General features: G+C 40.0%; 1 protein-coding gene and 1 long non-coding RNA gene across 2 annotated transcripts; one reads left to right on the top strand and one right to left on the bottom strand.

The window, feature by feature from the left end:
* Nucleotides 1-296: 296 nt before the first annotated feature.
* Nucleotides 297-1,398, top strand: LOC112191256. The gene is made up of 2 exons (XR_002932874.2): nt 297-388; nt 1,010-1,398. It is a non-coding gene; the product is annotated as an uncharacterized LOC112191256 (long non-coding RNA).
* An 11,896-nt stretch (nt 1,399-13,294) lies between these two features.
* Nucleotides 13,295-14,022, bottom strand: LOC112191550. The gene has a single exon (XM_024330913.2). The coding sequence runs from the start codon at nt 13,789-13,791 to the stop codon at nt 13,435-13,437; it is 357 nt and encodes a 118-aa protein (XP_024186681.1). The 5' UTR covers nt 13,792-14,022; the 3' UTR covers nt 13,295-13,434.
* Nucleotides 14,023-15,249: the final 1,227 nt, after the last annotated feature.

The raw sequence follows: 15,249 nt of genomic DNA, 5'->3' as shown, positions 1-15,249 counted from the left end.
CCTAATCAGTTGTGAGAGATTAAATATATTTCTGAACATATGGTTGTCGCTTTTGGAAAAGCAATGCATTATTGTTCTAGCTGGAGAAGCTGATTCCGGTTGACTTACATATTTTCAGTATAGTAGTGGGATTTGTTAAGCATACTAATGGTGCTGTATTGTGATTGAAGGGAGGTGAAGGCTGGTTTTGTTTTTATACTAACTAAACTTTTATTGGTTTTTTCACTTTTTTGCAGAGACCTTAGCTTTAACAAGCTATCAGGACAGATCCCAAATAGCTTTTGCAGTGAAGTTTACTTCAGAGTTATGCTAATGAGGTACAAAGCTGCAGTGTGATTTAATGATTATTGGAGATAATGCAGCTGCCAACACCTACCCATACATTGAGGTAATTGTCTTTGACCTTGTCTCTTTTATTTATGGCGTTATGATTGTGTATGTTCTGTAATGTAATACAACTTTGCCTATTGTGTGATGATTTGGTTCTTAAAGATAGAAGGCATGATGAGCCTGGGGTTTTGTATCAAGGTTGCTTGTTTGTGATGCTTACCAGATGGTTAACAAAATTTCATTTGCTTTGCTGCAATCTGTAATAGTCAAAACCTGGAAAATTTAAACAAGTCAGTTGAAAATTGTAACCGTCATGTTCCGAGGCAGTTCAGAATTTCAGTGGCATAGCCTCTCAGTGATCTCATAACAAAATGGTATCCCGATTCCTACTTGTTGATCACATAATTTTTACACGATTTTGTTTAGCATAATACAATATGTTGTTGCTGAGTATATGGGACTTGAGAATGAAAGAAAATGGCGGCTGTGTACGATGAATACGTGGTACCCTTGGTGATATCTTATTTGCTGTTTGCAGTTCCCTTGCCAAAATAATCGTTGTGTTCTTCCCATTTTGTTGTTGCTTTTCTTCCAATTAGTGCTCGTGTAATGTAAAACTATCATGGAATATACTATTAGTCTTTATTCCTCAATGAAATCATTCTGTACTTGTTAACAGGTCAAGAATCCTACAGCTCGCATTGAACACGAAGCCAGTACCTCCAAAATTGGTGAAGACCAGCAATTTTACTTTCAGTAAAGGGGAATAGACTATGAGAAAGCCATGGCTGCCATGATATCTCGTTTTTGCCAGGCAGTATTCAATGAGCTTCCTGATGAGTTTGGGTCTTAGGTGAATCAACTGATTGGCTTGAAGCTTGAAGGAACAGAGGGGTAGATAATTGTAAGATGAGTTGAGGAAATCCAATCCTTTTGTCAACGAGTGTTAAATCCGAGTAGTTTGCAGGAGATAGATGGCTAGAATATGTTAGTAACGAGCAGGATCCAAGGATGCATGATGTGAATTATAACAATCTCTTTTATATAATGATCACTTACTATTAATTTGGTCATTTTTTATTCCAGTTCCAGCACATATAATGCATTGAATCATTGTATTAGGACAACAATAACCACAAAAAAAAACTGTCATATGTACACAATATTCACACTAGCCACAAAATAAAAACTGTCGTCTGAGTTAAAAACAGATCACGGATGCTTTGTAAAGAGCGTTGTGTGAGTTTTACTCACACAACGGGTATAAAATAAAGTGACCTCTGAATTGCCTTCACACGACAGTTTCTAAAGTCGTCCGTCGTCTGAAGAATAGTCACGCAACAGCTAATGCTGTCGACATGCTGCCGACATGCTGCGCGCCATGCTGCCAAGCCCTTCATACGACGGTTCCCTACAATCGATCTTCATCAGACGGTGCCTCGATAGACGACACTTTGCCTCTATATCAGACGACGGTTTTTAGCCGTCGTCTGATTCAATTTTTGTAGTAGTATTCTATTCTCTTGTACGCCTGTACATTAGATTGCTCTGATAACCTATGAGATTAATATTCTTAAGTTCAGAATTGTTTGTGAAATGGGAGATGTTGTGATATAGGGAGCATGGTGGCTTTAGAAGAATAAAGGTGGATTATTTTAGAAGTGTAAATGTCTTTCTACAGGTTTTTGGGTAGTCTACTTTTAGAGGGAGTTCTGACAAATTTTTGGTAGAATTTCTTCTGAGGTGGGCCCGCAAGGCCACTTTGGATTTTCAATGTGAAATCCGGGGCGGTTCCTGTCAGTGGTGACTGGTGAGCACAATTTGTCAACTTCTTTCTCTTGGGTGGAGTCCCTTAAGTGTGAGTTTCTTCCGTTTTGAATTTCGGTATCAGTTATGGTATCAGAGCAAAACCTACAGCACTCTTTCATGATGGTTGGTCATGGATGAGGTCGACATGGAGGGCATGGTGAAGTATCTCTGACCCAAATAAATCCAACGAGTGACTAATAATCCTGTTATGTAGAAAAAAGTAGCTATCATCCCCTTTTTTTATGAATCATATAGTCCCAACAGTTATCCACTCTGCACTTAGCTACCTAGCGTTTACCGTTGGCATGATAATTGGTACACCAAAGGTGCGTCTTTCCCTGTCCTCTAGTAATAGGGAAAGGTCCTCTCAATGCTCTAACGCCCACACTGGATATGCACCAAACTATCTCACGACATGGTCCAATGGATTAAAAAGTTACAGGAACATTTGGAACATTTCATTTCTGAGCAGAAGAGATATTTTCATTTTCAAGTAGTCTATCCATTACATATATATGCCATGCCCGAAGTCATGACCTTAACTACATGGGAGGATGCCAAAGACAGGGCTAGTGACTAGAGTGAAGTTGTCCCATGAAAGAGACATTTGTGACATTAAAGAACTTCATGCACTTCAAAGACAAGTTGAGAAACTTTCTTTGCTAATTGAACTCCAAGAAACTTGAAGGAAGCATGGTGGATGAAGAAGCGACTATCCTTATCATGTGATAGAAGGGGAGAGGCAATCGAAGCATCAATGACGTTCATCTCAAAGGTCCAAGATCGATTTGTTGAAGATTGGAACACCAAGATCTCACAAGTGGCTTGAAATTAAAAGAGGCGCTTGTACAAAGGAATACGAGCTTGAGGACATTGAAGAGTTCAATTTGGAGGTCAAAGAACCTATTGAATTCAATAGGGATTCAAATGTGAAGATAAGCCATTTATTTCCTTTTGAGTTAGAAATTGAGCATGAGGATAATGTTCAAATTGATCAGATAATGTACAAATTGATTGAGCTTGTCAACTCTTTTCTCTTGGGTGGATTCCCTTGAGTGTGAGACTCTTCCACTGTGATTTTCGGTATCAGTTAAGGTGTCAGAGAAAATCCTGCAGCACCCTTTCATGATGGTTTTGGTCATGGATGAGGTTGACATGGGGGACATGGTGAAGTGTCTCTGACTCATGAAAGAGACCTTCATGACATTGAAGAACTTCATGCACTTCAAAGACAAGTTAAGAAACTTTCTTTGCTAATTGAACGCCATAGGCAGCATGGTGGATCAAGAAGCGAGTATCCTTATCATGAGACGGAAGGGGAGAGGCAATCAAAGCATCAATGTCATTCATCTCAAAGGTCCAAGATTGATTTATTGAAATTCATAAGTGGCTTGAAATTACAAGAGGCGCTTGTACGAATGTATATGAGCTTGAGGACATTGAAGAGTACAATTTGGAGGTCAAAGAACCTATCGAATTCAATAGGGATTCAAATGTGAAGATAAGCCAGTTATTTCCTTTTGAGTTAGAAATTGAGCATGAGGATAATGTTCAAATTGATTGGATAATGTACAAATTGATTGAGCTTGTCAACTCTTTTCTCTTGGGTGGATTCCCTTGAGTGTGAGATTCTTCCATTGTGATTTTAGGTATCAGTTAAGGTGTCAGAGCAAAACCTGCAGCACCCTTTCATGATGGTTGGTCATGGATGAGGTCGACATGGGGGACATGGTGAAGTGTCTCTGACTCATGAAAGAGACCTTCATGACATTGAAGAACTTCATGCATTTCAAAGACAAGTAGATAAACTTAACTTGCTAATTGACCGCCAAGAAACTCGTTGGAAGCATGGTGGATCAAGAAGTGAGTATCCTCATCATGAGACAGAAGGCGAGAGGCAATTGAAGCATCAATGTTGTTCATCTCAAAGGTCCAAGATCGATTTTTTAAAGATTGGAACACCAAGATTTCAAAATTGGCTTGAAATTACAAGAGGCTCTTGTACAAAGGAATACGAGCTTGAGGACATTGAAGAGTTCAATTTTAAGGTCAAAGAACCTATTGAATTCAATGGAGATTCAAATGAAAAGATAAGCCATTTGTTTCCATTTGAGTTAGAAATTGAGCATGAGGATAATGTTCAAATTGATTGGATTTGAGACCCTCCCCCAGTCAAATATAATGAGATTGAGAGAATGAATTTTCAGATATATTATTACACCCATTCTGTTGTGTATATAAACAGATTACAATCGTACTACAACGTACTACAACTATTGTGTACTACTGTACTACACAACATATACAAGGTAAGTAGTTACAACAATATATTTCCTTGTTAGTCTATTTCTAATAGGGAACTATGACTCACACTAACACTCCCCTCAAGTTGTCAGTCTATACATCAACCATGCCCAACTTGCTTAGTGAGTCACAAAACGCCTTCCATGAAACTCCTTTGGTAAGTAGATCTGCAAGTTGCTCTTCAGTTGGAACAAAAGGAAAACTAATAATTTTGGCATCTAGCTTCTCCTTTATAAAGTGACGATCAACCTCCACATGCTTAGTACGATCATGCTGTACTGGATTCTGTGATATGTCAATGGCTACTTTGTTGTCACAATACAACTACATGGTACTCTTAAGTTTGAAACCCAAATCACATAACAAATTTCTCAACCACAACAATTCACACACTCCGTGAGCCATACCCCTATACTCAGCCTCAGCACTAGATCATGCCATAACTTTTTGTTTCTTACTCTTCCATGTAACCAAATTACCTCCCACAAAGGTAAAGTAACCCGATGTTGACCTCCTGTCTATAATGTTTCCAGCCCAATCTGCATATGTGAAGCCACAAACCTCAAGAATGTTGTTGTGTTTAGAAAACAGTACTCCCCTTCCTGGAGCTGACTTTAAGTACTTCAAAATTCACATAACAGCATCCATATGACTCTCACTCGGGTTATGCATGAACTGACTCACCAAACTCACTGCATATGCAACATTTGGTCTAGTATGAGCCAAATAAATCAAGCGCCCACCCAACCTCTGATAGCGAGCTCGATCAGTAGGTACCTGATCTGGATACTTAGCTAAACAATGGTTCTGCTCAATAGGAGTATCAACAGGTCTGCAATCCAACAAACCTGTCTCTGTCAGCAAGTCAAGAATGTACTTCCTCTGGCACAGATAGATTCCTTCTCTCCCCCTGGCTACCTAAATTCCTAAGAAGTACTTAAGTTCACCCAAGTCCTTCATCTCAAACTCAGAGGCTAGCTGTCTCTGCAGTCTATCTATCTCAACAGTATCATTGCCAGTGATTACTATATCATCCACATAAATAATTAGAGCTGTTACCTTCCCTTATTGATGCTTAAGGAACAAGGTATGGTCTGAGTTGCTCTGTCTGTAACTAACCTCCCGCATGAACTGTGAAAATCTTCCAAACCAAGCACGAGGTGACTGTTTAAGACCATACAAAGATTTTCTCAATCTGCATACAAAATCACCAGGAGAAGCAACTACATACCCAAGTGGAAGGCTCATGTACACTTCCTCAGCTAACTCTCCATGAAGAAATGCATTCTTGACATCAAACTGTCGGAGTGGCCAATTTAAACTAGCAGCAAATGAGAGCAGAATCCGAATAGTGTTCATCTTGGCAACAGGAGCAAACGTTTCATCGTAGTCTATACCATACGTCTGAGTAAACCCCTTTGCTACAAGGCGTGCTTTGTATCAATTCACTGATCCATCTGCATTATGCTTCACCGTAAACACCCAACGACAACCTACAGCCTTCTTGCCTTATGGTGGAGGCACAAGTTGCCAAGTATTGCTCTTCTGCAACGCCTCCATCTCTTCCTCTATTGCCTTCACTTTGGATCCCCCAAATGCATCCTGCACTTTGTTAGGTACTGATACAGCAGATATTTGATTCACAAAAGATTCATATGACTTAGACAACCTCTTAGTGGACATATAATTGGCTACTGGGCATTTTGATTTGGCAGTAAGGGTAGGTTCATATCTTTTGGCTGATTGACCCCGAGTGGTCCTATTTTGGTAACACATATTGCCCAACATTAGACTCATTACTACTAGTACTAGTGGGTGGACATACCTCAAATGAGTGATCTTCAGTACCAGGAAGCTGTGGGTCAGGGGTAGAAGCAATGGTAGGAGGGATAGTTGTGTCTTCAACATCATTTTCGGCCATAGAGACTGGTGCTTGACAAAACAGAGTAGACTCTTGGCCAAAACACATGTTTGACAATATAAAGCAGACTCATTCACACCAATAAACAGAGTAGGCATGATTGTTTTCATAGGGCTAAAAGAAGGATGCCCTAAACGGCGATGCCACAACCAAATTTCACTTATCTTATCAGAATTCGAAGTCAAAGCGACTCGGGACTATGCTTTTGGTTTCTCTCCCACGTATGTCTGATCCAGATAGAACAACCTGCCCCTTAGATACCCCCGACCGACTATCTCCCTGGTGAGAAGATCCTGAAAAATCACATACATAGGATAAAAGGTTACGGAGCATTTAGACTCAGTATTCAATTGTGGAACAGATATCAAGTGATGAGACAAGTCAGGTACATATAACACATTATGAAGCTCTAAAGTGGGAGTAATACGCACTGAACCGGACCCTAACACAAGAAAAGCCTCACCATTGGCATTGGTGACATAGGACACTGGTGGGGAAGACAAGTCAGTAAAATACGATTTATCATAAGTCATATGATCGGAGGCACCAGAATCAATAATCTATCAGAACCAACAAAGTTAGAAACCTTTAAAGCCATACCAATCTTACCACAATCCCCAAAAGAACCGCCATCTAAACTTCGAACAGACACCTCAACCTTCTGGACATCATTGACCTTGGAACTCTGACCTTTACTCTCATCACCACCCATTGCAATAATACAATAGAGAAAAAACACACAAATCTCAAGGTACGCAGCAGAAATAAGAAGAACAGGAGACTCCAATTTTTTTTTTTTTTTTGGAAACCTGTTGCACAGGTTAACTTGTTGCTTGGACGACGTCGACCTTGAACAGATGAAACCGACGCCTATCTGGACAAAAACAGTAATCAAGAGCTAACACCGGTCTAGTGCGTGATCAAGAGACGACGCTGGGAATAAGAACTGACACAGAAGATTGAAGGAATGAGCGGACTGGGCAGTGACGAATTTGGTTGTTCTGACGGAAAGTGACGGAGAGTGACGGCGATTTGGGTGCTCGATCTGGTTTGACAAGGTGAACTGGAACAGTGCATGTTCTGGTATGAACTGAGCGACTGCGTCTGGGCCGACTGGAGACTGACGTATCGCTGGAAATTGGTGCAGCAACTGCGTCTGGAGACTGAAGCAACGCCGGAAACTGGAGCAGGTGACAGGATGGTGTAGTGGAGGAAAAAGATCTGGAGAAGTTCTCTGGTGCCCAAAGCCAACTATTGAGACTGAACTTAGGAAGACGAAGGCGATCTGAACAGAGGCAGATGAAGCCGGTCTGGTCGTGGGATGGAGAAGGCTTGTCTGGCAACATCGAAGTCCAAGAAGAAGACGGCGTTCTGGTTGGTCGTTCTTGGATTGATGTCGATGTGTGACAGATAACGACGAGAAAGTAATGCCATCTAAGAGGACATTAACCCTAACAATGGGGTTTTTGAATTAATTCGTCGAACTGAAAAAACAAGAGACAAAATCCTCTCGGATATTTGCTCTGATACCAAGTCAAATATAATGAGATTGAGAGAATGAATTTTCAGATATATTATTACTAGGGCTGGGCGCGGTGCGGTTCGGGCCGGTTTGGGCCCGGAACCACAACCACACCGCATTATTCGGTAGGCCTATTTTACAAACCGCAACCGCTTTAAAATGGTTTGGACTGCATTTTCGGTTGCACTGTTTTATCGGTGCGGTGCGGTGCGGTTTGCACCCAAACCGCATACTAAAACATGCAACCAAAACCTGGAAATTTGAAAACCTGCAGACTTGAAAATAATAGAAAAATCAACTAAAAACTGAAACTTCTACAAACCAACTACAGAACTACTAATACAATCGGTCTGAATAGATTCAAATTAGTGAATTACACTAATACAAAGCATTTGTTAAAGTTCAAAACTTCAAATTAACCAAATGCAGAAAGTGGGAAACTGAGAATGGGAGTTCATAATGGTGCCAAATTACAGACCAAAATAAAATGGTAGTCCAACAAGCAAACAAATGCCAAAGTGCTAAACTAAGAGTTGCCAAGTGCCGACTTCAAGCTTCCTCCAAGCAATCCAACTCCTTCACTTCATTCCTCAGTGTCACTAACAGCAGATTCCCCTCCATCTGTCCATCAAATTCCCAACAAGTGCAAAGCAGAAAAATAAATAAACCCATCCAAATCAGAAAGCTATCTTACAAATCCAAAGAAACTACAGATTCATATCCTTATAAATGATCACAGAATTAACAATGCAAAACACAGCTATTTTACAAATCAAAAAGCTGCCTCCCAACACCAACTGATTCCAATTTCCTATCTTCTCCTTCATGTAATCTAGGGCCACCTGATTTGGACTTGCATTATCTACAACAATGCTAAAAACCTTATCGATCCCCCACTTAATCAAAAAAGATTCAACCAGCTTGCCTATTGTTTTACCCTTGTGATTTGGAATCACACAAAAGTTTAAAATCCTCTTGTGTAGCTTCCAACTAGAGTCTATGAAGTGAGCGGTCAACACCATGTAGTTAATGTTTTGGATACTTGTCCAAGTATCCATTGTGAGTGAAACCCTTTGATGACTAGAAGCTAAAAACCCCCTAATTCTCTCCCTCTCAGCCTCGTAAAGCTTCCAAATGGCTCTAGCTATTGGTCTCCTAGAAAGTGGCTTAAATTGAGGCTGAGTCACCTTCATGAATTCTCTAAACCCTTCATTCTCAACAAAAGAAAATGGCAATTCATCACGAACCACCATTTTCGCACAAGCTAGCTTAGAAGTTGTCTTATCATAAGCAACAGCAATTAATTTACCTCCAGAATCTGCCGAATCAAATGTCAAGTACTTCTGCCTCTTATTCGGGGCATAAATTGGTGATTTCCTGCACTGGAACATCACATGTGTCCTCATTGCTGTTGTGCCATTGCTTCTGGAGTCGCTTGCATAGGTTTGGGAGCAGTACTTGCACTTTGAACGCCCTGGCTTCATGAAACTCCCATCTGGATTCTTGCATTTCTCGAAATGCTGCCACACAATTGAGCTATTCTTCCGCTTGCTTGTTCCGTCTTGTTCTTCACCTTGTGGGGGAAGTGGTGGACGTGGTGGTATTGGAGCATCACTTTGAACAACTGCAGCACTTGGACTCAGTGCAGGGGTCGTCCCGATGCTAGAGTCTACAGTTCCAGCTGGTGTAGATGTCGGAGTTGAGGAAATCCCTTCCATTATCTGCAAGTAGCCATGAAAAACAATGAAATTCAATCAACTCTGCAGCAAACTAGTCACATCAGTCATCACACTCTCATAAGTCATAATCTCATCAAAGTATCAACTGGTTTTGAACACAGATTGTGAGTGACCTTCTTTTTCCATTTCCAATCCAAACTCAGATTACCTCTCCGGCTAATTAGAAAACTTCCCAGACCAAAAATCAGAACATCTCAAGGCAAACCTTAAAACTTAACTCACTTAACAAGGTTAAGGTGTGCAGAAAAGAATGAAAAAAAGAAGTGATCAAATCTGCATGATGAAGCTTGAAAAAACTAGTCTTCTGTTGCATTATAAGCCATTGCACCAATTGCAGTAATCAAAATTCATTCTAGCTCAAGGCGAAACCAGAAGATGTTCCCAAATGACGCAAATGCAAGACAAAAATTAACAGGGGAAAATGATGTGACAAGAAATCCATACAAGTCTTAGGATGGTCACTGACCATCCCCAAAATCAAACTGGGATGTACCTGAGTTTTCCGAAACTTCAACAATAAATATTACAAACTTACTCATGGTTCTAATAGAATGTTATATGTAAGACATATCTATCACAGTGTCCATGATTCACCAGCAAGTAGATAACCTAGGCTATAATACCCTTTCACAACTCATCCATGAAGTTTAAGATACATGTCAAATCCATCATAATAATAGTCTTCCACACAAGTTCTATTTCAAAAACAGTAAATACCAAAATCAACTGGAAGAAAAAGCCATAAACCATTTTCCAGAGAGACGACGCCGTTCTGCTCAGAACCTGAGCTTGGCGAAGAACCACCTGTTCTTTCCGGTCTTGAACCTCTCCTCGAACATTGACTTGTTAGGAAACTTACACAACAATTTCGAGGAGACCCTCAATAGCAAAAGACATAATGAGAATAATTAACCACAACTGACATAATCTGGTTTTGAACTGGAAAAAGAAAAAAATCGACAGAGACAGAGAAGTGAGAGAACTGAGAAGAGAAGGGAACTCGATCCTTACCGGCGATGGGGTTCTAGCCATGAGAGAAGCTGAGTGACTGAGATACTCGAGAGAGAGGCGCTGAGAGAAGCTGAGTCATGCGAGACCACCGCCACCGCAGGCCCGTAGACCACCGTAACTCCGCCGCTCACGATAGCCGGATCTTCAGGCCTTCTCGATTAGGTAACTGTCGTGTCCTCTTTTCGATTAGGTAACTGTCGTGCCTTCTCGATCGCAGGATCTTCAGGCCCTCTCGATGGGTCAGTTTCGATTGAAAAACCGACGGTGGTGGTAGTTGTGTAAGGCTCACACTGTGAGCGATGATGGAGATTGGAGACTGGAGAGATCGAAAGATGAGGGAAAAAATGAAAAATGAAGGAAACGGCGATAGGTAAAGCTAGGGTAACTTAATGATATTATATATATATATATATATATATAAATCATTAAAAATAATAATTATATATAATAATATTAATTCGGTCCGATGCGGTTCAATGCGGGCGGTTCGCAGCCATGAACCGAAACCGCACCGCAGTGAAGCGGTTCGGTGCGGTTCTCTTCCTGCACGACGTCGTTTTGATCACAATGCGGTTACCGAACTGGAAAATTCGGTTCGGTTCGGTCGGTGCGGTTTGAAAAACCGGTTTATGCCCAGTCCTAATTATTACACCCATTCTGTGGTGTATATAAACAGATTACAATCGTACTACAACTATTGCGTACTACTGTACTACACAACATATACAAGGTAAGTAGTTACAACAATATATTCCCTTGTTAGTCTATTCCTAATAGGGAACTATGACTCACACTAACACCACCAACCCCCCCCCCTAAAAAAAATATTTCTACGATGTTGAAAATGGAGACAGTGAATTCAATTTTTCGAACAAAGTACTTGCATGCTCAGAGAATTTTTATCTTCACCAACTAGTGGTTTGGATGAGAAACTTTTATTCAACAAGGTAAGAATCATGGTGCATTCTTGGTTTGTAAGCACAGTGGTGTAGATTTAGAAACTAAAGTTGTGTTTTCACATACATCACATTGCTCCATTACATTTGAATTTTAATATCATGATCCGATTTGGGGTGATTTTATACAAGCTTTCATTAACAACAATTTGAATGCGAAAAATGTTTCGAGTTTTGAAGCTTAATGCATTATCCGATATTTATGTACCAAAAAATTTCTTGAAATGATTGAATTCAGTGGCTACTATGCCAGGATGTTATTTGTCAACATGACAAAGGAAACAAACAGAAGTAAAAAGATAGGATGGCTACATTATGAGCTCTTGGATGAATTCGATTTTAATTATTCGAACTCATGGATGATGAAATCAATTACGAGTTCACCCGCAGTGGAAGCGAATGACACCAATGATGACTCTGAACCTAGATGTGACCGAGGATTAGCAACATTGATTGAAGGAAATGAGTCCTATGGAGCATTTAACTTGGATATGGAGTACTCCCAAACCTTGGGATTAAGGAACCTTGGTGAAGCTGCAGTCAAAGGCTAAACCATTAATTTTAAGTTTGAATAATTAGTCTTTCTAATTTCCCCATCTCCTATAGAAGGAAGTTTTCTTTTCAGATGTAGGCAGACTTAAATCATTATCAGTAATAACAATTATATTGGAGGAGAAGTTCTTCCCTTTTGCTATCCAAACTCTTATTATATCTTCGGTGGATTCCTAGAGTGGTAAGTATCGCTCTTATCTTCTTGGTGGATTCTTGGAGTGATGAGCACAATCTGTCAACTCTTTTCTCTTGGGTGGATTCCCTTGAGTGGTGAGTTCTTCTGCGCTGATTTCAGGTATCAAGCCAATATGGCTGCTCATAATTTTGCTAAACTTGCTTTACATTCTTCATTTAATTTGTTATGGAGCGGGCATGTCCCTGTTGATGTTATAAATAACTTAGTTGCTTCTCATTGTACACATTAGTTGCTCAATATAATTCGTTGGTCTTTTTCTTACAGAAAAAAAAAAAGGGGTGGGATGAGTGACTGAAAGAAGCATAAGCATGCTGAAGCCTGAAGGTCAGCTTTTGAAGAGCCATAGCGGTCGATCAGCTTTTAAAAAGCCACAACGGTCAAAGTATAGTATATGAATAGTCCTAAAAAGAAGAATAAAAGCACAGCTACGGCACCCAGCAATTACTAATGATCAAGTAGACCTGAAAGCAAATGATGTGCTCAAAAAAAGAAAAAGAAAAAAGAAAAAGATACAAATGGCCCCACGGCCCGCTGGGGAAGGACAATGTGATTAAACTGATCTAAATGTACCAAATGGCAAATAATGGCAGACAACAAGCAAAACAATGGTTTTGATGAAGTTTTTAACTAGATTAGATTTATGTTACGGATGCTATTGCATGTTTCATATTTGTAGTAATGTACAGTCCTGCAGATGAAAGTCTAGTATATATCTATGGTGTAATAAAGAATGTAAAACTCCGGCGTTATCCTAAAACTAATTAGCAATGAGTACGTGAAGATGTCTAATATTTTTGTTCGAATCTTATTACTTTGCAAAGCTTAAAATTTTCGATTTAACATTTATTCTATCAAAACCACTAAATGAGTGAGATCTCACTAGCGACGGTCTGTCAGGTGGATGGAACTACAGATTTAGAGGCCATAAACACAACAGAAGGATTTAAAACAAACCAGTTCAATTGAAAAGCAAAGTCATATCACATTAGGTGGAACTCACATCATAACATGGTTTTACACTAAAATTCCTACTTTAATTCTTACACATTGCACAATGTCGTAAATGTTAACAAGGCTATTTCTACTTCCATGCTTCACTTCTTTGCTTCCTCTGTTGCTGGAGGCTTCGGCTGCGGTGCAGGTGTAGGTTGTGGCGGAACTCCACCATCAATGCAACTCCTGCACTTCTTCTCCACCCATCCTTCTATGTCATACTCACCATTGTCACCAAGATGCCTTCCACCACATAATCGAGCAACGAACCCTGCAAGGACACCCACTATTGTGATCACTGCTAGAACAACCACCAGTGTCTCAATCGACCTACGTGTGTACCGACTACTACTTGATGAGTCCACCACTACTTTAGGTGGCGCCCCTGCCCACATTAGTGGTGGTGGAAGTTGATCCTCTAGCAGCCTTGCCCCTAGAATACTCCTCATGATCTTCATATTTGTTTGGGAATGAAGGTGATATATTGAGAATGGAGCAACTTTAAATTACAGTGCAGGGCTAATTGTAGTAGAATCTAGAATTAATCAAGGATTCAAGGGAGACCATGAAAGTGGAGCTGAAAAATGATAGATTGGGGAAATGGGAATGAAAAGAGAGAAGGCATGAAAGAACAAAATGATGGCTATATCTGGAGCAAATAGTGGAGGGAGAGAGAGAGAGAGAGAGAGAGAGAGAGAGAGAGAGAGCAGCACCGAATAGTATTCTGAAAATGCAAATATAACCAAATCTCATAAACTTTGGATCTTGTTTCTGTGATTATTTCACTGGTCTATCTTTTTGTAAACTTTTCTGGCTATGGATAACTTTTTTAGTTGTTCTGTAGTATAATTTGAGTAATACAAAACATGAATGATAATGATGAGCAAACGGTCTTGAAAGTTGAAAGAAACCATGTTATTTTATACTGTGGTATCAAAGAGATAGCTCTGATTTTCTCTTCCCAATATGTCCGTAGCGGTATCACATGTTAGTGTCCCATATGTGACCCCAGAAACTAAGAACTTTTATTACTCTACTCCTAAATCTTTTTCTTCCCTGCTGTATATCTATTTCCCAGGCAAATATAGATGTGATAACAGTAGCCTTCTTTCTCTCAGACATAGATTCCTATTATATAATTGGTTTTTTTGGTTCATTCAGTTATATAATTAGATCTGTCAATAGTGAAAAATTCACATCAAATTTCATCTTGGCATGTAAAAGATAACTTTTACTGAAGGAAAAGAACAATGAAAACACACAGGCCACACTCTTCAAGTTGCTCATATCTCTTGGCAACTCTTTGAGATTCTTGTAGCCGTGAAGACTTAGAATTTGAAATATCTGTGTTTGAGCCCAAAAGTATTTTTGGCAAGATCCCTTAAGGGGGTTTAGCATGGCAGGCTGATATCTGCGGCCAAAATTAAGTTTACTTGGGTTTGGGTTATAGCTTCACCCATTCCGAGATCCATGAGGAAAACGAGCCCTTATTGGAATCAAGTAGTGGAGATTGAATAGGAAACTTCAATAAATAATCCTTCTATGTCAATAAATACCAAGTTTCAAGGACAAACAACACACGAACAACTCTCCAATCAATCTCAACGATTATCAAAGCCTCTCCGGAGCAAACCTACCTTCAACCTAGTTGAACCCAACGAAGCAACGGTAACACCCTCACAACCCAGCAAAGCTAAAGTCAAACTTTAGCAAAACCTGTGCTTTCTCCTACTTCCCGGAGATTGCTCTGCTCAATCTACAATATTGACTATTGACTCGGTGATGCAAGAGATCACAACACAAGTCCTTATCCGTAAGGCAAAAGTCCTTTTCTGAAAGGTAGAGAAAAAAACCTTGTGACGGGGTTGGTGCTCTCCTTGTTCATAATTGTTTGATCAAGAAGTCAGGTCAAGGGA

This window comes from Rosa chinensis, chromosome 3 (assembly GCF_002994745.2).
Source record: "Rosa chinensis cultivar Old Blush chromosome 3, RchiOBHm-V2, whole genome shotgun sequence".
Lineage (NCBI taxonomy): Eukaryota > Viridiplantae > Streptophyta > Magnoliopsida > Rosales > Rosaceae > Rosa > Rosa chinensis.
This window is presented reverse-complemented; position numbering and strand designations above follow the sequence as displayed.